This window comes from Silene latifolia, chromosome 3 (assembly GCF_048544455.1).
Source record: "Silene latifolia isolate original U9 population chromosome 3, ASM4854445v1, whole genome shotgun sequence".
In the NCBI taxonomy this organism is placed as follows: Eukaryota; Viridiplantae; Streptophyta; class Magnoliopsida; order Caryophyllales; family Caryophyllaceae; genus Silene; species Silene latifolia.
Window position 1 is genome coordinate 129851672 of NC_133528.1, and position 25708 is coordinate 129877379.

Below are 25708 nucleotides of genomic sequence, written 5' to 3' on the forward strand. Positions count from 1 at the left end.
CAACAACTTCCGGGTATCTATTTATAAAATATACTAGTTTAGGACCCGTGCAAAGATGCACGGGCATGCATAGACAATTTATGTAGGCAAGTTTTAAATTTTTATAATACAATATTATATTACTATAATTCTTATATAAACGGTTTATATTACCTGGAAAATATGTAATGAAAAGCCAACATCGATTAATTCATTGAATTGTAATGGACAAATAAGAAAGAACATTATGATAATTGGTAAGTTTAAATAATTCACAATTTTTTTATACCAAAAAAAAGTCACAATTTTTTTTAGCGTTTTTTTACATGGTACCCTTGTATTTTCATGAATTATACATGGTACCCCTCGTTTTTCAAAAATATCATTAGTACCCTAAACTTAATGAAAACCTCTAAAAATACCAAATATGCTCTAATCCACCTCTTTTAAGTATTTAGTTTATTTACTTTTTATTGATATTTTGACAATAGTTTGTCATACCATTAACATATATAAATATAAATTCAAACAGGTGCAATTCGAATTTCTAAGGGATAAACTTTGACATGCTTTCATAAAGTTAAAAAATGGAAATAAGGTACTCTACTCAGATTTATAAATTAGCAAAACAACACTCTACTAATTAGATTTAGACCTGGCAAAAGTATACCGAATCCGAAAAACCGATCAAAAATACCTGAATCGACACTTGACCGTGCACCCGAAAGGTATAACTGAACTTCACCCTGAAACCTGAATCGACCTGAATTGATTCGAAATCGAACCGAATTTGTAATATCCGAAATAAACCCAAGATCGAATGAACCTGAACTGTTTCAACCTGAATTGTTTTAATCCGAACCGATATATACCTGAACCGATTTCAACCCGTACATTGATGGCAGAAACCCAACATTGAAACCCGAAATGACCCGAATGTACATAAGCGTCACATCTAGGGTGTCTTTTTGTACATGAATGTCACCCCTTTGATGTCAATGAATTAATATTATATCGTAGTTATACAAAAAAAACATTATTTATTACTTTTTTTAAAAAAATTATTCGTATTATGTCCAATCTTTTGAATAAAGACCTAATCCCTTAAGATCCGATCCGATTATGACCTGACTCGAATCCCATGTGCTCTGATATAGACCCGACTCGAACCTTATTTGCACCGATATTGACCAAACTCGAACCTGAACCGACCCGAAATAGCTACAACCGATTAAAAGTGAAAACTGAATCCAACCTGAATTGAACCGAACTGAAATCGAAAAAAAAAGATAAATCGAAATAACCCGATCCGAAAGCACCCGAACCGAAACTGATCCGATTGACCCGTTTGCCACGTCTAATTAGATTTATTACCAACTTTTTTCCTAAGGTACTTGTATTTTTTTCCCATTAATTAGGTCATATAGATGATATAAGTAATTAAAAGGTTAGTGAATAAACAAATACAGATTTTGCTTAAGTGAATTGGTTTCAAATGATGGAACTGGGAATCATCCCACGATCTATGAACGAAAGACGTACTCCAGGGTGAAAGTTTTAATTATAAACCATATAATCCATACACACACAAAATTTCATGCAAATTTTAGTTGACACGCACTATTTGTCGTGCAAAGCAAAAAATAACTTTAAAATGAGAAAATGATGCAGTTTTACCAAGAATACGCAAATAGTCCAAATATCATACATTGAACAATCTAGTTACATGCAAATTGCAAATTTTTAATGGAAGAGGTATAAGTCAAAGTGATTTTTACACCAATGTCATCTCTATCCTATTTTGACTTGTGACACTAATTAGCTTATTTAACTCTTGAGCATGAACTACTTTACTGTCACTTATTACCGACTTGTACAGTTGTACTCTTTTCAACCCCTTTCTTCAACGACCTTAGGCGTGGTTTCATACTCTTTAGATAGCAGGACTGTAGGTGAACCATCGACGTCAAAACTTCAATTAATGTAGCTTCAAACTTAGTTCCATCAGGCTCAAGAATTCTCAAAGCCGGTGCAACAGCTTCCATGGTAATGCACCCTCTGGCTCTTTCTTCAAAATGAAGTTTGAATCGTATATGCACCTCCACTAAACCTCGTAATTGCGATTAAAATGTACGTTGTTGCAAACTTTGATATAAGTGGAAGACTTGCAGTCATCGTTTCCTATGCATTTTTCCAAGTACCATCAAAGACAATCATTACATGCCACTGATGATTTCCTTTGACGGCATAGATTTTAAACCTGCATTAACAACAAAAGGCAAGAATTTAACGAAAATTATTCATTTGATCAGGAGGGGAAGGAGAACCATATCTATCAAATAAACACTGTGACTCTAGACAAAGAACTTGATAAGATTGACCAACGGCAAAAGTTTATTTCTCCCTCCATCTTCATCATTTGTTTACCTTTGATTAAAATATCCCCTCATAAAGAATAAATAAGGTAATTAAATGATTGAGATGGAGGGAGTAATTTGTACGGAGTAATATTGTCATTCCCGACTAAGGGAGCTAATACAAAAAGTACTCCATAATACTCACTCCATTCCTCTTTTGTGGCCATAAAATTGGGACAACATCATTCAGTCAGACGGAGGGAATATAATTTAAGGAAAATATTGACGGTTCACTTATTTACCATACTACAATCACAACCTAATTTGGAATAAATTTTGGTGATAAAGGGACAATAAAAGTGTAATTGCGGGTATATTATAAACGATGACTGTAGTCAACTACATTTTTCTTTGGGTTACCATTTCTTTTGGGTAGGTTGGATTTGTTCTGTGTCATAGGCTGATAGGCTTGGCAAGTAAACCGGTTAACGGGTATGAGATGTCACAAGTTTATGATCCGTCATAAATGATAATTTGTGTTTCATCGTCTTAATCTATAATTTGTGATAATTATTAATACTTTGGTACTCCAAAAGTTTAGTAACCAAGTAGAATTAACTAAAACTCAAGACCATAAAAATAAACTAATCGAAATCTTAGATCATTATTGGCAGTGTAACCCTAATATAAATGCAACAATGCAACATCTTCCCAAGTAATGAATTAGCCGGATTCATCACAATTTTCTTGTGAGTATCAGCCATTGGCATATGATCAATTAGTATAAAAAAAATTCAAAATAATCAATAGGGAAAATAATTTATTTCAAAAATATCACATATTACCTTAAGATGGGAATTGATAAAATCCCCCAAGCACCAAGATCACCATCAGAGGATAATCGACTCAGTACATACTTTTTACATCAAATCAACTTTCACCAAAATATGAAATTAAAGTGTTCTCAAATGTCAATCTAGATAATTAAAAGTCAACTATTATGAAAACAAACAGAGTATTAAGCAATCCATGAATATCCAACCCTTTAAGAACTTGGGCAGAAAGGCAATCTAGGATTTACATATCTGCAAAATAACAAACTGGAGTACCTTAGATTTTGTCTTGAGAAAGAATGGTCCCATATTATTTGTGTTTGCAAGATTACTTGTCGAGTGGTTGTGAAGGCCGTGAATCGAGAGGCACAACCGCACAATATCTTCTAGTTGCATACAGAGTATAAGAAATGGGGTGAGAAAAATCACAAAAATAGAGTTTAGGGAGAGATGTGTTGAGACTTGCATAATTTCAATACACAAATGCTCATATGGATTATACTAATAATGTGAAGTAAAACATAGAACAACCTCTGCAATACAATTGAAAGATGATACCTTCATGAGCAATACCTCAAGACAAATGCAATTTCATGCCCATGATCTGAAAGTGAGGATCGTAACATTTAATTAGATTAGTTGGTGAAATGAAAGAAGTAACCTACTACACCAGATGTCAAACCCAATGTGAAATTAACAAAATTTCAAAGTAATTGATATAAGAATTAAAGTTACAGATCAATAACCAATTGAAAAATGTTAATACGGAAAAATAACAGTAAACTATTTACCTCTTTGATAGTTTGATACTACTTTGATTCTGTAATAGTATAGACTATAGAGTATGTAAGGTTTACTTATTAGAATAAATAAATATAATTTATTTATTCTAATTACCTTATTATTAATTTGTTTCTCATTCATGTGTTTACTTTTTGTAGCGTGTGTTCTATTGGCCAGCCGACCTTGAGCGCCTAGTTTGGCAAAGGTATAATGACATTGGCAAGAAGAGGCTAAGGGACAACATGTATAAGGTGTCTAAGAGGAAGAAGGCGCTATCTTTCATGAAAGGTATTTAGTTTCTTTTAATACCCGTAATTAGTTAAAATTCATTACATATTTTGAAACTATATTAATTAATAATTGATATTTTATTGATTATAGGTTCGTCATATGAGGAATATACCAAGTACCGGAACAGTCCTGAGTTCAAGGAAGCATCGGCCCGGAACAAGATCAACAGGAAAGGAGGAGATAAGGACGCGGAAGTTGAGCCTACTCATTATGGAGGGTCTCAATCTTTTCATGATCGTGTGGTTTTAGATGTAAGTTATTTGTCTTAACTTTTAATTTAATAGTCTTCTAATTTAATTAGTCTCATTAATTATCATGTTTGAGTAACAATTTCCTTGTTTTTTTTTCCGGAAGACCAAGAAGAATAAGGGCAAGGTACCCACGATTGTTGATCTCTTTGTTGACACTCACGCAAAGAAGACAAGCAAGGGCAAGTTGATCTTCGCGAAGGAAAAAGATCAACAGTTATATGTAAGTGTCAAAAAATAAAAATTTCTTAGCTTTTTAAAGTATATGTTTTATCAATTTTTAGATAAGTAACCTCTAACCATTAATGTTTTATCAATTTTTTAGGAACAATTCCTTGTCCGTAGGAAGAACAACCCGGAAATTGATGACAATGAGCTATGGTTTGATCTTGTTGAGGGGTTCCAAAGAGGAGATGTGTATGGAGCCGGGTCGGCAAAGGAGATTTTCTACCCTCCTACAAGAAGAAGAGGGTCAATTTCCTCCCAACAACAACCTTATACCCCAAGTGTCGTAAGTGTGCTCCAAGCTCAATTAGCCGCCAGGGAGAGGCAGGATGCCGAGAGGGAGAGGCGGGATGCCGAGAGAGATGAAGAAATTCGGAGGATGAAGGAGGAAATGGACCGGATGAACTCCTTCTTCGCCAATTGCAACATTGGGTGGCGTCCGCAACCAAAGGATCCTAGAGATCCTAATTATGGAGGTGGTAGTGGAGCGGGAGCAAGTTTCCCTGTTATGTAGTTTTTTAGAGAACATGTTATTCCCGGATAATGTTAGATGACCAAAACTCGTAGTTGTGTGTATGGAACATGATTTTCTTTATCAAGTTTGGTTGTGTTGGCTTCCCATGTGTTCTCTGCTGGAAGTGTTGGTTTATTTGCAGGTTTTTACGTATTTGGCTAGGTCAAAAACGATTTTTAGGCTAAAAAAATGTAAATTTGGCGACGGATACTGGGCAATTGGCGACGGGAAACCGTCGCTAAGTTTCTAATCATGAATTAATTTTATGGTCATTGGCGACGGGAAACAGTGCAATTGGCGACGGAAAACAGTCGCCAAAATGGCGACCAAAAACAGTCGCCAAAATGGCGACTAAAAACCGTCGCCAATCCTGAAGATTTGGAGGTGACGTGGCTTGAAAAAAGGCAACTGATGACAGTCGCTAAATTGGCGACCCAACACAGTCGCCAATTTTGGCGACGAGTTTCTGTCGCCCGCTTTAAAAAAATTCAGTCGCCAAAATTGGCGACGAAGTCCTGTCGCCAAAAGCGACTAAACCTAGCTACGAAGTGCGGGCGACGGGCCTTAGTCGCTTTATTCTTAATGGCGACTGTTCTCAGTCGCCTTATATGGTCGCCAATTACCTTATTTGTTGTAGTGGACTTTCAAAGAGCTCAAAAACTCTAAGGCGGGGGAGGAGTATGTCAATTCTTGCATTGTAAACAATTTACTCAACCCCATAGACTCGAAAAAGGTCTTAGTTTGCTCAAGGACACCCAATTTTGACAATGCATCTTCACATATGAACTTAGTAGGCATGATAGTTTTCTTAGCAAAGGAAATAAATTTCTTCCTATGGGAGTCGGAAGTGAAGATTACCTCCGGATAGTCGGCTAATTGTTCAATGACCGGAGTGGTAGAAGTAGTAGCTTCCATAGGAGGATTTTGTTCTTGAATCTTCAACCTTGCATCATGGACTACCAATGCCTTTGATGTTTGCTTATCAAGAAGGGCTTGTTGCCTCTTAGAAAGGGTCTTCTTTTGTGGTGCCTTGTTTCCACCTTTTGTTCATGCCATACTCCTTTGCTTAGTTACACCAATGAAAGATTGAAATCTTCAATTTCTAGTAATGCCCAAATTGGTTTAGGATAAATGAAAGTTGCCTTGTATCCCAAAAATCGGTTCAAAACTTGAAGATTTTTGTGTTTGGATCACTTGTTGATGCTAAAGGAGTGATTAATTTTTGTTTTGAGGAAGTTTGGATTTGATTTGGTTGATTTTGGTTGAGGAATTGGGTTTTTGTTGATACGTAGGCGCCTAAGGATAAGGCTCAATCCACCATATATGCAATTTATGGGTCGACGACCAATGATGACAATTTGACGGAACAGAAGTAAGAGTTAATCCCCGACGAAGTTTCAGGTATGATCTCTTCTTATGGCTGGCGAGCTTATATACGCAAGTCTAATGGACTATAAACGACCCGCAGAATCCTCAGGTCGAGAGGGACCTGGGGTATACTTTGACTTTCGCCTTGTCCAAGCCTCAGTCAAAGTGGGGGCTCTGTAGATACCCGTATCCGTCGATATTGGAATTTATAGAGAACCCGACAAACACCCGATGATGATAGGACACATGTATTTATTAGTTGTCATTGTCATTATTTGGGTTCGTTTTACGATGTAGAATGAGCGTTGTCGACGGAGTATTTTATTAATTTAAATGATATTTAAATTAAAGCTTTTTTAAGGTGAATTCATTTTACTTTATTTTGAATTTATTTTCTCAAGTTTATTTTATTGAAAATAAAATAAATAATTGATTTGAAAAATCATTTTATGAGTATATTTGATTTGAAAAATCATTTATTTTGATGTGTTAATCGATTTGAAAAATCGAATTTGAAAATCGAAAACTCGTTTTAACCACACGTTTTGGAGCTCGATTATAGCTCGGTTTTTGAACCCATTTTCTTTACGAGTTGGCACGAATCTCGAGTACACTAACAAACCTAGGCCTCTACCCATCCAACCCCAGTTCGAACCCCCATACCCATGTCCCAAATCTCGCCCCAAACATACAAAAAGCAGCCCAACTACTTCCCCTTACCCGCGTTAACCCTTCCTCTTTTCCAACCCGTTTTGTGTGCTTCAAAGCTTGACCCAAACCCGCCACAACCAACCCAATTCCTGCCCCTCATTACCTACAAACAACCCATCACTAAACCCACCACGAAACCCATCCAATTCCCGTCCCAAACACCCAATAAACAGCCCGCAAATAACACAAGCAGTCCCCCTGTTTTGCGTGCTCAAACCCGAGTCCAAAACCCGCTCCAAACACGACTTAAACCCGTGCCCATTAACCCTAAACCATACCCTAGTATCCTACCCATATTACCTTAGCTTAACCACCAAGAAAACCCCCCATACAAACCCTAAAAACCCCACGAAATAGCTGATGGACAGCAGCTATGCAAACCGAGCCCGATTGCTTGTGGCTCTATCAAACCCTACTTTAACTCCCTTTAAATACCCCCCCTTTACCATAAATTCATTCCTCTAAGTTCTCCATACATACTACCGTCACTTACAAGCTTTAAACTCCAGAAACAAACCCTAATTGCCTCTCAAAAACCCTCGACAAAACCGACATACAAAACTGAGAATCAGTTTGTGTGTCCTCTTTGGAACCCTTCGTTCAACCCTCAAACCTCCATTAAAATTCGAGTTTCTTGTTCCTAATTAACAACACAACATCCATATACATCTTAGACAAAGACTCATGAGCCAAATTGCCCTTGAGAGTACACGAATCCCCTCGAAAAACAGAGTGACATACACTCTGTTTTTCCTTTTTCTGTCTGTCGATTCTGTTTGTGCTCGTTTTTCGTGCCCAATAATTCAAAACGAGCAGGGATTGTTTTAAGATCTTTGTTCTACTCTCTTTCTAGTTTTCAAAACATCTTTTAAATGTAATTTTTACGTGAAACGAGTGAGAAATTGCAGTTTGAAAGTCGCTGTCCAGATTTGCAAAAAAACGTGTTATTGCTTTGTTCCTTCGTCGACGACGGCCTCTCGAGATAAAATATACGATCAATTACGACCCAAGACGGTGTCAACGATACATGTAGGTTGAGGGTGCATCAAATCCTCTTCTTCCCCTTTTTATTTCGTTCTTTTTATGTTTGTTTTTTATTGTTCGTTTTATATTGCTTGTCGTTTTGCTTATCGTTTGACATCGTTAACTATGAAACTAGTTTAGTCCGAGTATGAGTTAAAGTACCACCATGAACACCCGCGTTGACTTGAGATGGGAAATAAATCTGCCACATCGGTCGGTCGTATCCCCCGTCTCATTTACATATCCTCGTGTTCAAGGTAGGGCATTAATAAAACGAATTCTAACTTTGTTCCTCGCTTTTGACCCCTTGCATGTTTCGTTCAAATCGACCTACCCTAGGACCCTTCGCATGTTAGTTCGACCTCTGATTGTTAACATATGATTTATTTAGACGACATTAGATCAATTTAATAACCTAATTAGACACGTTAGGTGGCTTCGACACAAGCATTAAAATCGATCAACAATTCTATAACCTAATTGAATGCATCTCTCTTTTCACTCGGTTTCTCGCTAGCATAGGAGTGCGTGATTATCACCTTCTTATTTACACTCAATGAGTAAGCGTTAATCTTGTAATATTGTGACCTAGTTGGACCCTTTAGGCCGTGTAGAATACACATTCGCGTGACACCTTCTCAATCGATCAACGTCGTTTCTAACTTGTTTTCTAACTCGTTTCCTAACTCGTTTTGCAATCATTTGATCTAACTAATGAATCTAACCTAGGAACTAGGGTGGACGTGGCTTGGCCGTGTGCTTGGCCGTGCCTTTTTGTCATTCTTGCTTCATCTTTATATCATTTATTCATCGTTGTTTCGTATTTTGTAGTTACCTTTTGTTTATCGAGTCGTTTCTTGTAATTCGTTTGTAATTAGTTTTCTATTTGGTCGAGTCAAATGATTTACAAAAACCTTAGTCTTATTTGGTTAGATAGTTGTGCTCCAATTCATGTAAGAGCGTAGTAAATCGCATGTTGTTTAAAACAACGTGGCCCGATTTATGCTAATGCAAGCTTTGGTGTGTGACCTAATGTCTAATTCGATAAGATTAAGCGAAAGCACGCATTACGAGGAGTGACCCAAGGCCGTAAGTCATGTAAACCGTGGGCCACCCCTTTGTGCACGTTTTCCTAGGCCGAATGGCCATGTGTCGTGTAGGGTGTCGTATATAGCAATTGTATTTAGATCGAGTTGTATCTCTAATTTCTCGTTGTGTCGGCATGAAATGCCGGGGTTGTAATAGGGTAGATCCCAACGGCTCCCCCATTCCCATCAAGCCTTGTTTGCTTTGTTTTGTATGTTGTTAGATCAATCAACCCACATGCTAAATTACAACTTTGACAAAGTTAGTTTAGTTGCATCTAAAACGACATAGAAATTGTTGTCACATGTTAGGGTTTTAAAACGATGTTTGCATATCATATATCGCAGTAGCTACGACCTTGTTTGAAATCCGATACTTGACTTAGTAGAGGCCGTTATTGACGGGCGGGGTTAGGTGTCCTTATGGGCTTCCTAACACGTACCCTCACCCCTTACTCAAGATCTATGGTTTGTGGATCCGTCTAGATACCATTGGATTATGAGAGTCATTCAAATCGAGTGATATAGGGTACAAGTCTTTATCTTTAATCACTCGTAGTCGATTGGCTTTATGCTTTTCAATGAAAGGTGTAAAGTTGACTTGAACGGTTCCAAGTTCCCATAAAACTTGGTGGCGACTCTAATTTGTCTTAATTCGATTCGAAAGAACCTCGAGTCGATTATGCCTAGTGTGGATCCCGCGGCGGACGCAGATTCCCGAGGGCCTTGTCCTGATTTGGCGACTACTGGGGAAAAGAGGACTAGTTACACTTTGTTTCTAGGGTCTTTTCCTCCGAGGTGAAACTTGAAAAGAAATCTTGGAAAGTAAAACATTACTCATAGTGCTACGATTCATGCATAAACCCTTAAGGACTTTCCCGGGCCGTCCCAGCGTTTCTTTGTGATGCGTGGGGGGCGACGTCCCACTATGCCAGGAACTTGCACATTGCTTGCTTCCGCTCCGCCTCGTCGTGGTTCTTGATGGTGGGGATGCTCTTCTAGGTACTCTACCTAAAGGCCCTTGCTCTATAAGACCCAAAAAGGATGGAGGGCATAGACCTTCTTGTAGAAGACTTGCCGAGACTTAGAGATGTCTAGGAGCATACATCCTTATAACATGAGAATGACAATGTGCGAAATGAATTTCCCGAGTCTTTTCAAAACTTTCCGTATCGATTTCAAAACCGAACTTTTGAAAAACTTACTGTCAAAATAGCATGATTTTCAAAACGCGGAATGCTGCCCAAGTAGGACCAGAGTTTTCGGCCAAAAATGAGCTTTTATAGCCGGCATGCTGCCCATTTTAAATCTCACCGATCATTTGTTTTTTAAATTCAATCCAAAATATTTCTCGAACCTTAACCAAGCATGAAATGCATCGAGTCGTGTCCGGGTCCTGGCCGTGTTTGGCTAGGCATGTTTCGTTCTAAGAGTCTAGAACACGACCTTGTTGGGTCACCCAAGCTCACCTCTTGGGCTTCGAGTCATGTGGGTCGACCATTTGGTCTAGGATAGTCCACAGAAACGTCCAAGCTAGGCCATTTAGGGCGTTTCACTTGAACCTATGGGCTATGTTAGTCCAATCACGGGTTTAGTCACACCGAGTCCGGGTTAGAACCGAATTATGATGGTTCGGATCGTGTCGTTTGTGGAGTTCAAAATGAATCAAGGTCTAAATCCAACCGTGAGTCGAACCTTTTGGTTAATCAGTCTCAAGTCGAGTTTTTGTTTGAGTCAAGTTGGTGTCGTGTCCTTAAGTGTGCAGGGGCTCTTACATTCGAATATTGACTCAGTTCGGGGTTTTCTTGTAGAAAGGCCGCCAAAAACCCGACGTCAAGCAATGGAAGATGCTGTTAACAAACTCACCGAGGCCGTGAACCTCATGATGACCCGAATGGATGCAATCGAATCTAAGCTGGGTGAAGATTCCCCTCCATCTACCCCACCTCTGACTGATCTGGAGAAACGGTTCAAGTTCATCGAAGACCGTCTCGAAACTCTCCTGGGGAAGAACATCCACTATGAAAATGCTAGGGCCTATGCCCCGATTCAGATAAGTTGCCCACGAACATGGTACTCACCGATATCCCCAAAGTTCAAGGGCACCGAAGATCCGGTCCACCATGTTAAGGCCTATAAAGGGTACTTAGCACTGAAGGGAGTACCTGCTGACATGCTCTCTGAAATTTTTGCCCAATCTCTGGATGAACACCCGAAGGCGTGGTTCTATAATCTTGACCTTAAGAACTTCCCTACTTTCGAAGATATCACGGTGGAGTTTTGTAAGCACTATGCTGACAATATCGAGATTCGGACCAATATAAGAACGCTAGAGGTTATGACACAGAAAGAAAAAGAAGGCTTTACTGAATTCCTTGCAAGATGGCGCGCTGAAAGCGTGAAATTAGCCAAGAAGCCTGACGAAGTTGAAATGGTAGATAAGTTCGTAAAGAATCTAAGACCTGTTTACCGTAATGCTCTGAAATACCAGAATTTTGGCTCTTTCAAAGAATTGATAAGAATCGGGATAAAGGTAGAAGATGATGTCATAAGGGCAGAGGCTGAAAGGCCGAAAGGGTACCAAGGGGCCTCATCGTCTAAGGAGAAGGACCCAGCAACGGCCCATATTGATAAAGCCATCAATCTCTTAGAAGGGCAATCGAAGAAGTCGCAGCGCCAAACACATAGGGCATTCACCGATATCGGATGCGCTTATACATACGCTCTCCAAAGGCTCATAGCCCAAGGAAAGCTGAAGCCTATTGGTCCAACTCCGGACCCTCCCGCTGATCAACAAGGTAAATGGTATAAACCAAATGCCTACTGTGCCTTTCATCAAGGGAAAGGCCATGATACTGAAAAGTGCTATCGACTGAACACGAAATCCAAGACATGATTGAGAATGGAACACTCCCGATCCCAACTGTTAAACCCAATAACATCACCAATCCATTTGGCGATCACGCCAACTTTGTTTCTGTCGAAGACAATGTCGATTATTCCCATCTTATCCGCCCATGTCACTTGAAAGGGGTGTTTATCGGGAAAATATTTGTAGATTGCTTTGAATTCTTGCCAAACCCGAAGAATGAAATTCAAGTCGGGAGTCTTGCTCTAGAATGTACTCCTCTCATTAACGAAGTTAATAAAAGACAATTCGATTCACCAACCTCCATCACTAGCGTAGATCCTCAGAGGACTACCTCGGGATGGAGGCAAACCATCACAGGGATCAAGGACAAGAGCCGAGCATCTAAGTTGACAACTGAACAAGGGAAAGCTCAAAACTAGATTTGAAAATTATGAGTCGGATCTGCTTTCTTATCTTAGTCGAGTCGAGTCTAGGACTTTCTTTTCTTGAAGTTGAGTCGTTTGTTCCACGATGACCTAGGGTGTGTCCTAGGAATCGTTCCTTCGAGTCTGTTAAGCTTTTGCCATTCCAATAAAAAGTTGCAGTTTCATTTCCAAATATCTCTTGTTTTCAATCCTCAATCATTCCGAAAACATGATAAAATGCACAACATACTCAAAGGAATCCCTGGGGTAGAAATATGTCCTGTTTCAAAACGTAAGGTGCAATAGGATCCCGTGTTTGATTCCTTTACCTATTCCATGTCTGGTGGTAGAAAACCTACATCTGAACCAATGTTTATGACAAGCTTTTAGATGATTCTATGACGAACCCAGACTAGCTCCTTGTTTCCCCTATCGATGATGGAAGGCAAGCCTTTTGCCAACAAAATCATCCCATCTCGAAGAGAGAAGAGATCAACCCGTTCTAAGAATGAATTGTTAGTTCCTACCCAAATTAGTTGGCGAAGCCCAGTTTTCAAGGTTTATCCATTTATGACTAAGAGAATGAATAGAAGATCATTTTCAAAGAGAGAAAAAAGATGAAAAAGAATGAAAAGATGAGGAAAAAAAGGACGAAAAAAAAAGAGCAAAAGAAAAAATGAAAAATGAAAAAAGAGAAGAGATGAAAAATGAAAAATCAAAGAGAAAAAAGGGAAAGGAAAAAAAAAAGAAAAGAAAAAGAAAAGAAAAGAAAAAAGAAAAAGAAATGTCAAAATGTTGATCGAAGTTCAAAGGCGAAGCCAAAATGGTCAGGTAGTGCCATCAGCAGTCATCCATACCTCTAAGTCCTTCCTGAGGCATTTACGAGGGAATAGTTAGGGATTCTGAGAATCAATCAGCTTGTGTTAGTACACCCAAGCCTTTAGGATTCAGACATGGAAATTTGAACCCACATCGATTCCCAACCCATTTGTACTCGGGTTTCATCAAGCGTGAGACACCATTTCCAACCACGTTATAAGCCATATCCCTTGGCCTTAGCACCACAAAACGAACCTTCAGAATGATAGTTTACCTTGCAAACTTATTTTTACCAAGCTCCACATCCCAAAGAACCACAGCCTTTTGTACCAACCCTAGACACGGGAGTTAACAGTACCTTACAGGCTAGAATGGGATACGACATGATACCTTAGGTGAAACCTTCAAGTGTGTACACACAATCAATATGCCAAGTTTATGCACCAACATCGAACTACGTCGGATTTGATTTCGCTCCACGCGAATACGTAGGCAGTCCTTCAAAATAAGGGATTCAATCCACTCATCAACCAAGTTGTCATCTTGTCGGTTTCTTACGGGTCTTAACCAAGTCCAAATAAAGCCACCTTTGTTTGAGTTGGTCTTAGCACTCGATGTAGGCTAGGATAAGGATATAGGTTCGGATGAATAGTATCAAGTCTCAGAATGAGCTTTATCTAACGGTTTAGGCAAAGATGCTGAGTCATATAGATGTGAGTTTGTGTTGGGAACAGAAAATATGAAAAACCCGCTGAAAAGAAAGAAGGCATGGAAGAAAAATAGTAAAAGCCCGCTGAAAAGAAAGAAGGCGGTGGCAAGAAATGATGAATACTCGCTAAAAAGAAAGGAGGCGAGGAGAAGAGTGACAAAATGTTCCCAACAAGAGTGATGTGTGATGTCTAAGTGTTCTCATAAAATCAGCATGTGTTTAGTGTCTGGGCGAAGCCAACGTTGTTGCTCTGTGAGTTTAATCCTCCTTGTCAATGCCAAGTGATTCCCATGCGCCCTCGGGAGCACGCCCATGCCATACGATATCTCCTTCCCAAGTCGACGACCTTGTGATTTCCATTTGCCATCTTTGGCGCCGGAACGGCCAATTTACATTTCTAACCCCCAACAAGTCAATAATTGAATTAAAACCCGTGCACACTTACGGTTTTATTTTCCTTTTTTGTTTTACGGTAGCGGGCTACGCCCACGTTTGTTTACGGGTCATACAGAGTGTCTGAGTCGTATTTCCTGCTCACCCGTCAAGTTTCGATTTCAAAATGCTAAAGATTTCAGAATTCCGAAATTTCAAAAACTTTTTGCGAATTATGGGATAGATGATCCAAGTAGTGGTACATTTCAAGTCAAGGTTCAAATCTCAAAGTTCAAAATCAAATTTTGGGTCGACGACCCAACATCCAAATGATTCGTTTCAAATTCAAATTTCGGGTCGATGGCCCAACATCGTAAGGGGTGTCAAATTCAAAATTTGGGGCGATGGCCCAATTATTCAAAATCTTTAACAGATTCAAATTTCGGGTCGATGACCCAGTCTTTCAAATTCAATTTCAGGTCGACAACCCAGCATTCCAACACTTCAACTTCAAACCTCGGGTCGATGGCCCAACATTTCTAAGTGATGATAAATTCAAAATTCGGGTCGATGACCCAATTATTCAAAATTTTCAAATTCAATTTTCGGGTCGATGACCCAATCTTTTAAATGATCCAATTTTAAGATCGATGATCCAAATGTGCTTATGTGATTATTATTACTTGTACATTTTTTTGTGTTTCAAATATAGCAGGATATGCTTCAACTGGAGGCTCTAAAGTCTTCGACTTTAGAGCCATTGCAAACTGGGGGCTCTGAAGCCGTTGGCTTCAGAGACCATTATCAAGATGTAAAGGATGCCATCCACCAATGATTCAATTCAATACAAGAGTATGAAATGGAAGAATTCTGTAGCTGAAAGCAAGTGATGAAAGCGACGGCAACCTCCTCGGAAAGTCCCGTCCCATTTGGACACCGGCCAGCAGATGATAAGCTTTGGGCAAGTGTCAGCAGATGATGAATTTTGGACAAGTGCCAGCAGATGATAAACTTTGGGCAAGTGTCAGCAGATACGAATTTCAGACAAATGCCAGCAGATGATAAACTTTGGGCAAGTGTCAGCAGTTGCCGAAGTACGACGCGGGTTTGATTCCGTCAGAAACGAATACGTAGGCGCCTAAGGATAAGGCTCAATCCACCATATATGCAATTTATGGGTCGATGACCAATGATGACAATTTGACAGAACAGAAGCAAGAGTTAATCCTCGACGAAGTTTCAGGTATGATCTCTTCTTATGGCTGGCGAGCTTATATACGCAAGTCTAATGGACTATAAATGACCCGGAGAATCCTCGGTCGAGAGGGACTGGGGTATACTTTGACTTTCGCCTTGTCCAAGCCTCAGTCAAAGTGGGGGCTCTGTAGATACCCGTATCCGTCGATATTGGAATTTATAGAGAACCCGACAAACACCCGATGATGATAGGACACATGTATTTATTAGTTGTCATTGTCATTATTTGGGTTCGTTTTATGATGTAGAATGAGCGTTGTCGACGGAGTATTTTATTAATTTAAATGATATTTAAATTAAAGCTTTTTTAAGGTGAATTCATTTTACTTTATTTTGAATTTATTTTCTCAAGTTTATTTTATTGAAAATAAAATAAATAATTGATTTGAAAAATCATTTTATGAGTGTATTTGATTTGAAAAATCATTTATTTTAATGTGTTAATCGATTTGAAAAATCGAATTTGAAAATCGAAAACTCGTTTTAACCACACGTTTTGGAGCTCGATTATAGCTCGGTTTTTGAGCCCGTTTTCTTTACGAGTTGGCATGAATCTCGAGTACACTAACCAACCTAGGCCTCTACCCATCCAACCCCAGTTCGAACCACCATACCCATGTCCCAAATCTCGCCCCAAACATACACAAAGCAGCCCAACTACTTCCCCTTACCCGCGTTAGCCCTTCCTCTTTTCCAACCCGTTTTGTGTGCTTCAAAGCTTGACCCAAACCCACAACAACCAACCCAATTCCTGCCCCTCAGTACCTACAAACAACCCATCACTAAACCCACCACGAAACCCATCCAATTCCCGTCCCAAACACCCAATAAACAGCCCGCAAATAACACAAGCAGTCCCCCTGTTTTGCGTGCTCAAACCCGAGTCCAAAACCCGCTCCAAACACCACTTAAACCCGTGCCCATTAATCCTAAACCATACTCTAGTATCCTACCCATATTACCTTAGCTTAACCACCAAGCAAACCCCCCATACAAACCCTAAAAACCCCACGAAATAGCTGATGGACAGCAGCTATGCAACCGAGCCCGATTGCTTGTGGCTCTATCAAACCCTACTTTAACTCCGTATAAATACCCCCCCTTTACCATACATTCATTCCTCTAAGTTCTCCATACATACTACCGTCACTTACAAGCTTTAAACTCCAGAACCAAACCCTAATTGCCTCTCAAAAACCCTCGACAAAACCGACATACAAAACTGAGAATCAGTTTGTGTGTCCTCTTTGGAACCCTTCGTTCAACCCTCAAACCTCCATTAAAATTCGAGTTTCTTGTTCCTAGTTAACCACACAACATCCATATACATGTTAGACAAAGACTCACGAGCCAAATTGCCCTTGAGAGTACACGAATCCCCTCGAAAAACAGAGTGACATACACTCTGTTTTCGCGGCTTTTCCTGTCTGTCCAGTTCTGTTTGTGCTCATTTTTCGTGCCCAATAATTCAAAACGAGCAGGGATTGTTTTAAGATCTTTGTTCTAATCTCTTTCTAGTTTTCAAAACATCTTTTAAATCTAATTTTCACCGTGAAACGAGTGAGAAATTGCAGTTTGAAAGTCGCTGTCCAGATTTGCAAAAAAACGTGTTATTGCTTTGTTCCTTCGTCGACGACGGCCTCTCGAGATAAAATCTACGATCGATTACAACCCAAGACGGTGTCAACGATACATGTAGGTTGAGGGTGCATCAAATCCTCTTCTTCTCCTTTTTATTTCGTTCTTTTTATGTTTGTTTTTTATTGTTCGTTTTATATTGCTTGTCGTTTTGCTTATCGTTTGACATCGTTAACTATGAAACTAGTTTAGTCCGAGTATGAGTTAAAGTACCACCATGAACACCCACGTTGACTTGAGATGGGAAAGAAATCTGCCACATCGGTCGGTCGTATCCCCCGTCTCATTTACATATCCTCGTGTTCAAGGTAGGGCATTAATAAAACGAATTCTAACTTCGTTCCTCGCTTTTGACCCCTTGCCTGTTTTGTTCAAATCGACCTACCCTAGGACCCTTCGCATGTTAGTTCGACCTCTGATTGTTAACATATGACTTATTTAGACGACATTAGATCAATTTAATAACCTAATTAGACACGTTAGGTGGCTTCGACACAAGCATTAAAATCGATCAACAATTCTATAACCTAATTGAATGCATCTCTCTTTTCACTCGGTTTCTCGCTAGCATAGGAGTGCGTGATTAGCACCTTCCTATTTACACTCGATGAGTAAGCGTTAATCTTGTAATATTGTGACCTAGTTGGACCCTTTAGGCCGTGTAGAATACACATTCGCGTGACACCTTCTCAATCGATCAACGTCGTTTCTAACTTGTTTTCTAACTCGTTTCTTAACTCGTTTCGCAATCATTTGATCTAACTAATGAATCTAACCTAGGAACTAGGGTGGACGTGGCTTGCCGTGTGCTTGGCCGTGCCTTTTTGTCATTCTTGCTTCATCTTTATATCATTTATTCATCGTTGTTTCGTATTTTGTAGTTACCTTTTGTTTATCGAGTCGTTTCTTGTAATTCGTTTGTAATTAGTTTTCTATTTGGTCGAGTCAAATGATTTACAAAAACTTAGTCTTATTTGGTTAGATAGTTGTGCTCCAATTCATGTAAGAGCGTAGTAAATCGCATGTTGTTTAAAACAACGTGGCCCGATTTATGCTAATGCAAGCTTTGGTGTGTGACCTAATGTCTAATTCGATAAGATTAAGCGAAAGCACGCATTACGAGGAGTGACCCAAGGCCGTGAGTCATGTAAACCGTGGACCACCCCTTTGTGCACGTTTTCCTAGGCCGAATGGCCATGTGTCGTGTAGGGTGTCGTATATAGCAATTGTATTTAGATCGAGTTGTATCTCTAATTTCTCGTTGTGTCGGCATGAAATGCCTGGGTTGTAATAGGGTAGATTCCAACGGCTCCCCCATTCCCATCAAGCCTTGCTTGCTTTGTTTTGTATGTTGTTAGATCAATCAACCCACATGCTAAATTACAACTTTGACAAAGTTAGTTTAGTTGCATCTAAAACGACATAGAAATTGTTGTCACATGTTAGGGTTTTAAAACGATGTTTGCATATCATATATCGCAGTAGCTACGACCTTGTTTGAAATCCGATACTTGACTTAGTAGAGGCCGTTATTGACGGGCGGGGTTAGGTGTCCTTATGGGCTTCCTAACACGTACCCTCACCCCTTACTCAAGATCTATGGTTTGTGGATCCGTCTAAATACCATTGGATTACGAGAGTCATTCAAATCGAGTGATATAGGGTACAAGTCTTTATCTTTAATCACTCGTAGTCGATTGGCTTTATGCTTTTCGATGAAAGGTGTAAAGTTGATTTGAACGGTTCCAAGTTCCCATAAAACTTGGTGGCGACTCTAATTTGTCTTAATTCGATTCGAAAGAACCTCGAGTCGATAATGCCTAGTGTGGATCCCGCGGACGCAGATCCCGCGGGCGTTGTCCACAGAGGGTCTTCACTAGGCATCCCCCCAAATTGGCTTCTTTCGACTAATTGGATAAATGTGGATTTTTCAATGAAATTTCCGGTCAAGTGTTGTGGTGTGGGAGTACCATTGGGTAGGTTCTCCTCGGTTGGTACGGAATGTGATGAAAAGTTAGGCATTGTGGGTTGATTTTGTGTTGGGTTTTGTGTTGGGTTCTCCTCACCTTCTCTTGCAAAAGGGTTGATGAACTCAATAGTATTTGGTTGAATATCTACAACCTCACCAATACCTCTCAAAGTATTTCTAGTAAGTCTTCTATTGGTTGTCAAAGTTCTCTCAATTTCGTGATCAATGGGTAACAAGTTACCTTGTGATCTTCTAGACATGCAAAATATCAAACAACTCGAAAACAATTAGAACAAACCTTGAGGAGTTTTACTTCCCCAAGGCAAAGAAAGACACAACTAATAACAATCAAAGAAAATCAAATCAAGTTAACACCGTCCCCGGCAACGGCGCCATTTTTGGTCGGACTATATTTTTCGGTTACTTGTCGTTAGGAGCACCTAGACCAAAACAATATTTATAACTTCACAAACTACTCTACTATTAGTAAAGAGGTAAGTAAAGGTCGGATCCCAAGGGACGGGTATTGATGTAGGATTTTCGATTGCAAGTAGTGGTGTCTAAGGGTGTCACAATTCGGGTTGAGATAAGAAGATCACTAAACTAAATAACAATGTAAATAAACAAGCAAGGTAACTAAAATGAGGTGTAAACAATTGATTAAAAGCACTAGGGTGTCATGGGTTCATAGGGGATTTATGGGAATTGATCATACAAACATATTCTCAAATTATAAGCAAGCAATTATTGTTGTGATACAATCAAGTTGGTTTATATCTTACAATCTTAGGAAGGTTTGGATCCCGGAGCCGAATCGATTAGATTGTACAACACCTACAAGTTGACTTAATCCTCCCTACTCAACTATATGCATGGTCTAATGAGACTCGAGTTGGTTTATGTCTTACAAGTCTCATTGAAGAGGTAAGTGATGGGTAAAAAATGCAAGAATTCATAGGCTCGTATTTCATCAAACATAACATGTGCATAAGTTGAGATCACAACAAGCAAGCAAATAAATTATGTGAACATATTAGATTAAGCATGAATCATCCTCCATGTTGGTTTCCCCTAATTCCCCATTAACCCTAGTTAAGAAAACTACTCTCTCATTATCAAGTTTAACATGCTAACAAGGTTGTCAATCATATTAACAAAGCAAAACATGATGAATAAATGAAGATGATTGACAATAATTAAAAAGGGATTAAGAGAATTATACCTAATGATGATTCCAAAATAAAAGCAAAGAATAATAGAAGTACTTGATGAATGATTGGAAGGTTGTCAATCCTCCAAATAAACTCCAAATAATCTTCAATTACCCAAAATAAATGATGAACAATAGAGAAATTAAGGAAATGAGATTTGTATTAATGCCTAATTAAAAGTTAATTACAAGATTAAAGAGAGATTAGAAGAACATAAATTATATTAAGGATTGATGATAATCTAATTAGTACAATGGGGTATTTATAGTGGGGATTAGGTACATAAATTAGGGTTACTAAGGGCTTAAATGACGATTAAGACCCTTAAGAAAAGTTGAGAAAATGCTCCTCTCAAAGAAAGATGCGAGTCTCCTTTTTGCTAGTCTTTCAGAAATATGCGCATCCCGAGTAGAACAAGGAGAAGGCGTGATGTACTAGATGACAATCCGAGCGGCCAAGGGGTCGGGACGAGCGGATTGTGGGGGCTGGACGAGCGGGCAGGCTGGAGGGACGCTCGGATTGTAGAGGTGTTGAACGAGCGGGCTGGAAGATGGGACGCTCGGATTGTGGAGGTGTTGGATGAGCGGGCAAGAAGGTGGGACGCTCGGATTGTGTAGGTTGGACGAGCGTCCCGATACTGCGACGGACGGATTGTAGTTCAGCAAGCTTTTTCTTCTTTTCTTCTTTTCTTCTTCCAACAATCCTCAAGGATCTTGTCGGAGATGCAAGGATCGTCTTCATCATTGCTCATTATTTACAGAGGCCTTCTAGTCTTGTCTTCACTTTGATGCTTGGTCATTAGATTCGATCAATTTAGCTCCATTTTGCCATTAAAATGCAAGGTTTTCACTCCTCTCCTACCAAAGAAACAAAACCTCAAAGAATATGCAAAACAAAGGACTAAAGAGAGTAAATTACCCAATTATGCACTAAAAAGCATAGGAACGAGGCTAATTCGGGGACTAAATATGCTCAAATATTGGTCACATCACTCTTCCACTTAGTCCTATATTAGATGTAAGCTGCATGCAGAGATCCTTAGAGGCTTAGATAAGTATGGCCTTTTGTTTCACTTAACCTATTTTTTGTGTAAATGTTATTGTGGTTGCAACATTGGTGTAAGAGTGAGAGGTACAACACGAAAATATCAAGTATAAAAATGGTTATCCGAGTTTCATTTTAGAGAAAATTGTTGATTACAGCCTTTTATAAACCACTTTTTGAAAATTACAGCCTTATATAATTTTTTTTGTAAATTACATCCAAAATATTACTTTTCTTCTAAAATTGCGTCAACTTGAGGATTCCGGTGAATTTTGCCAAAATCTGACCGATATACCCTTTCTTATTTAAGAGCTTAATTACTTACTCAATTCATTTCATTTTTCATTTTACTTCCTCTCCTCAACTTATTACCTCTCTCATCTCATCTTCCTCAGCATATAATTACTTTCTAAAAGGGTGTTTATGTTTAGATTATTAGGTTATTAATAATCTTCTCGCCTTCGATTTTGATTAACTTGCGAAAGTGCTGGATTTTGGACTTACATTCGGTTGATTGATTGTTATTTAATTAGCTTTTGCAGCTTTTGCGGTTAATTTGTTATTCTCAGTTTCTTGATCCTTCTAAAGCGGTGAATGATTTTCGAAGCTGGGTTAACACAATAACATCTCCTTCTCCCTCCAAAACTACAAGTTGGGGAAAATTAAAGAGATATTGCTAAAAATGAAGAACCCTAATTATTTTCAATTTGGGGGAAAATTGATATTATAAAAGAGAGATAATTAAGAACACTAATTATAACTTGTAATGGAAATAATAGAATTAAATTAAATTGATTATGGTAAATGTTGAAGAAAAGGGCGAATTGGGAGATTGCTTATGTGAGAATGTTGAGGAAATGGAGGTATAAAAAGATGAAGATTGCTAACTGGGTTTATGATGAACATAAGAGTGTATAAAAGATGAAGGTAAGGGCATTTTGGTCATAAAAGATGAACTTAAGTGACACAATTTCAAATTGGAGTCAATTGTCCACCGGAGTTTAAGTTTTGGCTGTAATTTACTATCAGAACTAAAATTTTGGATGTAATTTGCAAAAAAAATTATATAAGGCTGTAATTTTCAAAAACTGGTTTATAAAAGGCTGTAATCAATAATTTTCTCTTCATTTTATTGAAAACTGACATTGGGTTTGTTGAAAACATTTTTGATAATTGTCATTTGGCCTCTCGTTATATTCTCTTTGGTGTATATTATTTGTTGGATGTGACTTGTGCAGCTTGTGCCAGAGTTAAAAGGGCTTATCATTGATTTCTATTCAAGGTAATAATCTTAATCATTCAAATTTTGTATTCGCATTGATTGTGATTATTAAGTCACGACACAGAAAATTTACGTAGCTTAGAAAAACAAATTTCTTAGAGTATCGTGACTTGTGACTATCATGATTTTAAAACGTGTAAGACGTTGATCTCTTTGTGTACAGGAATGAACTTTGATTTTGCAAGCTAATATTTTGTTGTAACACGCCTTGTTTTCTCAATTATTTGTGACTAGTTGTTTATTTGACATTTGTTCCATCCCAAATTTAATCATATGTGATCCTCTTTTTGGAGTTAACTTTGTATTTACATGGTATTAATGGTGTTGATTATAGTGAATAGGTTATTCTGTGATTTAATTACACTTTTTATCCATCTACGTTTGTTTTCCTATACTTCTAAGGACTGCTCCAAGTTTTTGGTAGAGCTTTAATGCTTTATATGTACTTCTTTCAGATCGGGGAAGTGGATTCCAGTCCCAGTTAAGACCTCACTCTAGTATGGGAAAGTGTGCCGGAATTTGTAGGAGTCTAAGCTCTTGCATCTAAAGATTGCCATACTTCATCATCTTACGGTTAGCTTTCTTTATTTGTTTTGGTTTTCAGATAACTCAAACTTATGGTAAAATATACTCTTGTATTACTGATACGTGGCAGTTAATAAAATATATCAGGTGTATGACGTTTGTTAACATATATTATGTCACTCTTGACCTTTCTATTGCATTACTGGCCCGTTCGAGTTAGTGAAATTTTGGCTTAGCATGAAAATAGCCTCTTGATGTCACCCTTTGAATGGACCATTTTATGTTCCTTCTGGGTTTAGAATCAGAGTATGTAATTATTAAGGAGGGGCAAGTGATTGCAGATGACCTAGCCATACAAAATTCTCCTTGAACTACAATTGATTTGCCAAGGTAGGATAAGCTTCTATAAATTAGCGTCCTTTTACCATTAATACCATTTAAATGATGTTTTTTCAGGAGGTTTTGAAAAGAATTAGCCACTTCAGATTCTGGACCAAGCAAAACATGAACCTGTCATGATCTAGTTCATTTTTATACGCTCTTATGCCCTGTCAAGGACGAAGAGCGCTTGCAGCGCTAACGGGAAGTCCCGTCAATCAAGCATAACATAATTCCATCCTAGCAGCATACATACATAGTCAAAAACTGTAGAACAATAGTAATAGACTATTAGTAGTAGTAGTAGTAGTAGTATTTACACTACCGTGAAGCTCTTTAAGAACCTATCTACTTCACCACCTGAATGCTCAAAACGTCCAGTACGTAATAGTCAATTTCCTGTCTTATTACTATTACTATTACTATTACTATTACTATTACTATTAAATATCATCATCATCATCATCATCATCATCATCATCATCATCATCATCATCATCATCATCATCATCATCATCATCATCATCATCATCATTATTATTATTATTATTATTATTATTATTATTATTATTATTATTATTATTATTATTATTTTAAAGTGTCTACCTCTTCCTAATCCTCATAATCCTGCATTCGCCTCCTGATTATTGTCCATTTTTATGTAGTGTGTTTCAGGTACGGAAATGACGACAACTGAACAAATGAACGAGGTTTGAGAGCTTTGGGCATTTTATTGTGTAAAGAACACCTGATGTATCTAATAATGTAATTGGTTTAGATTCCTAGAAATTGCTATTGAAAACATTTAACATTTCGTGTCGTATGAATGGACGAAATTGTAATATGTATGATACTTTTTAGTATAATAGATGGTTGTGTTTGAATTGTTGGAAGTCCTGAGTGGTTGGGTTATATTGATTGCATTTGCATGTCTTTAATAGTGTGGGAATGTGAGGCGCTACCGTATTTTTATGCAACATTTAATTGCGGGCAAATTATTGAATCCGTGATGGCCAAATGAATTAAAATAAGTATTTGCATCAGTTTTTAAGAACCGATGTTAATGTAAATGCATGTTGATGTGAGTAGCATTTAAAATATATTGGTTTTAGTCATAATCGATGTAAATAAGGTGATATTTACATAGATTTTGGTCCAAAACCGATGTAATTTAGATGCTATTAACATCGATTTTACCTAGCAACCGATGTATATTATATGCCATTAACGTCGGTTTTACAACCGATGTTTTTGTTAAATACTATATACGTCGCCCCCAGAAACATCACCACAAAACCGATCTAAATGGGGCAAAATAACCGATGTCAATGGGACTTTTTCTACTAGTGGTTAAACGATCTAGATTAATTGATTAGATTGATTAAGGTGGAGTTGGTCAAATTGGTCGGTCTATGCAATGTGACTGGGACTCAGAATGATCTGAGCTTACGTGGTCGATTGATCAAGCACGTAGGCATCGAAAGCGAAGAGCGTGGTCTAGAATGCAAAGAGAGAAGAGAAGGGCGGATATTCGCGTGCCAACTATGGAGGCCGAAGGTCACTATTTATACTAAACACGCGAGGAAGTTTAGGTATGGCACGGATACGGAAACAAATCTCGAAAAGATTCTGGAAAGCATGGAAAGAGGGCTGGGGAAGAGGCGCAGCAGCTACTATGACCCATGAAAGAGGCGCAGCACCTGCTGCGTCATTTCCCTAGAGGTTTCCTCCTCAGCAAGAAAGATTTCTGCGTTTTTTATGGAATTTCGGTAGTTATACACTTTATTATTCCGTAAAATACAATATACGGA

At 38.5% G+C, this 25708-nt stretch overlaps 1 protein-coding gene and 1 long non-coding RNA gene across 3 annotated transcripts in view; both read left to right on the forward strand.

Moving 5' to 3' along the window:
- Positions 1-24781, forward strand: part of LOC141646285 (uncharacterized) — a 58142-nt gene extending 33361 nt beyond the window's left edge. Inside the window, exons 3-5 of one of the 2 annotated variants that reach the window (XR_012545479.1) lie at positions 22951-22994; positions 23450-23567; positions 24563-24781. This is a non-coding gene — a long non-coding RNA (uncharacterized LOC141646285). Of the gene's footprint in view, positions 1-22858; positions 22995-23449; positions 23568-24562 lie in introns of those variants that run through there. The other variant, XR_012545478.1, reaches the window with a different exon arrangement.
- LOC141646283 (uncharacterized) lies at positions 4116-5357 on the forward strand. Its single transcript, XM_074454231.1, has 4 exons — positions 4116-4240; positions 4334-4494; positions 4598-4714; positions 4817-5357. The coding sequence occupies exons 1-4, from the start codon at positions 4195-4197 to the stop codon at positions 5228-5230; spliced, it is 738 nt and encodes a 245-aa protein (XP_074310332.1). The 5' UTR covers positions 4116-4194; the 3' UTR covers positions 5231-5357.
- Positions 24782-25708: the final 927 nt, after the last annotated feature.

What these genes read in the sequence shown, in the direction of transcription:
- LOC141646283 (XM_074454231.1), top strand. Translation starts at nt 4,195, where the DNA reads ATGTATAAGGTGTCTAAGAGGAAGAAGGCGCTATCTTTCATGAAAG. An exon ending in GGCGCTATCTTTCATGAAAG is followed by an intron (nt 4,241 to 4,333) that starts GTATTTAGTTTC and finishes TATTGATTATAG; the next exon opens with GTTCGTCATATGAGGAATAT. An exon ending in ATGATCGTGTGGTTTTAGAT is followed by an intron (nt 4,495 to 4,597) that starts GTAAGTTATTTG and finishes TTTTTCCGGAAG; the next exon opens with ACCAAGAAGAATAAGGGCAA.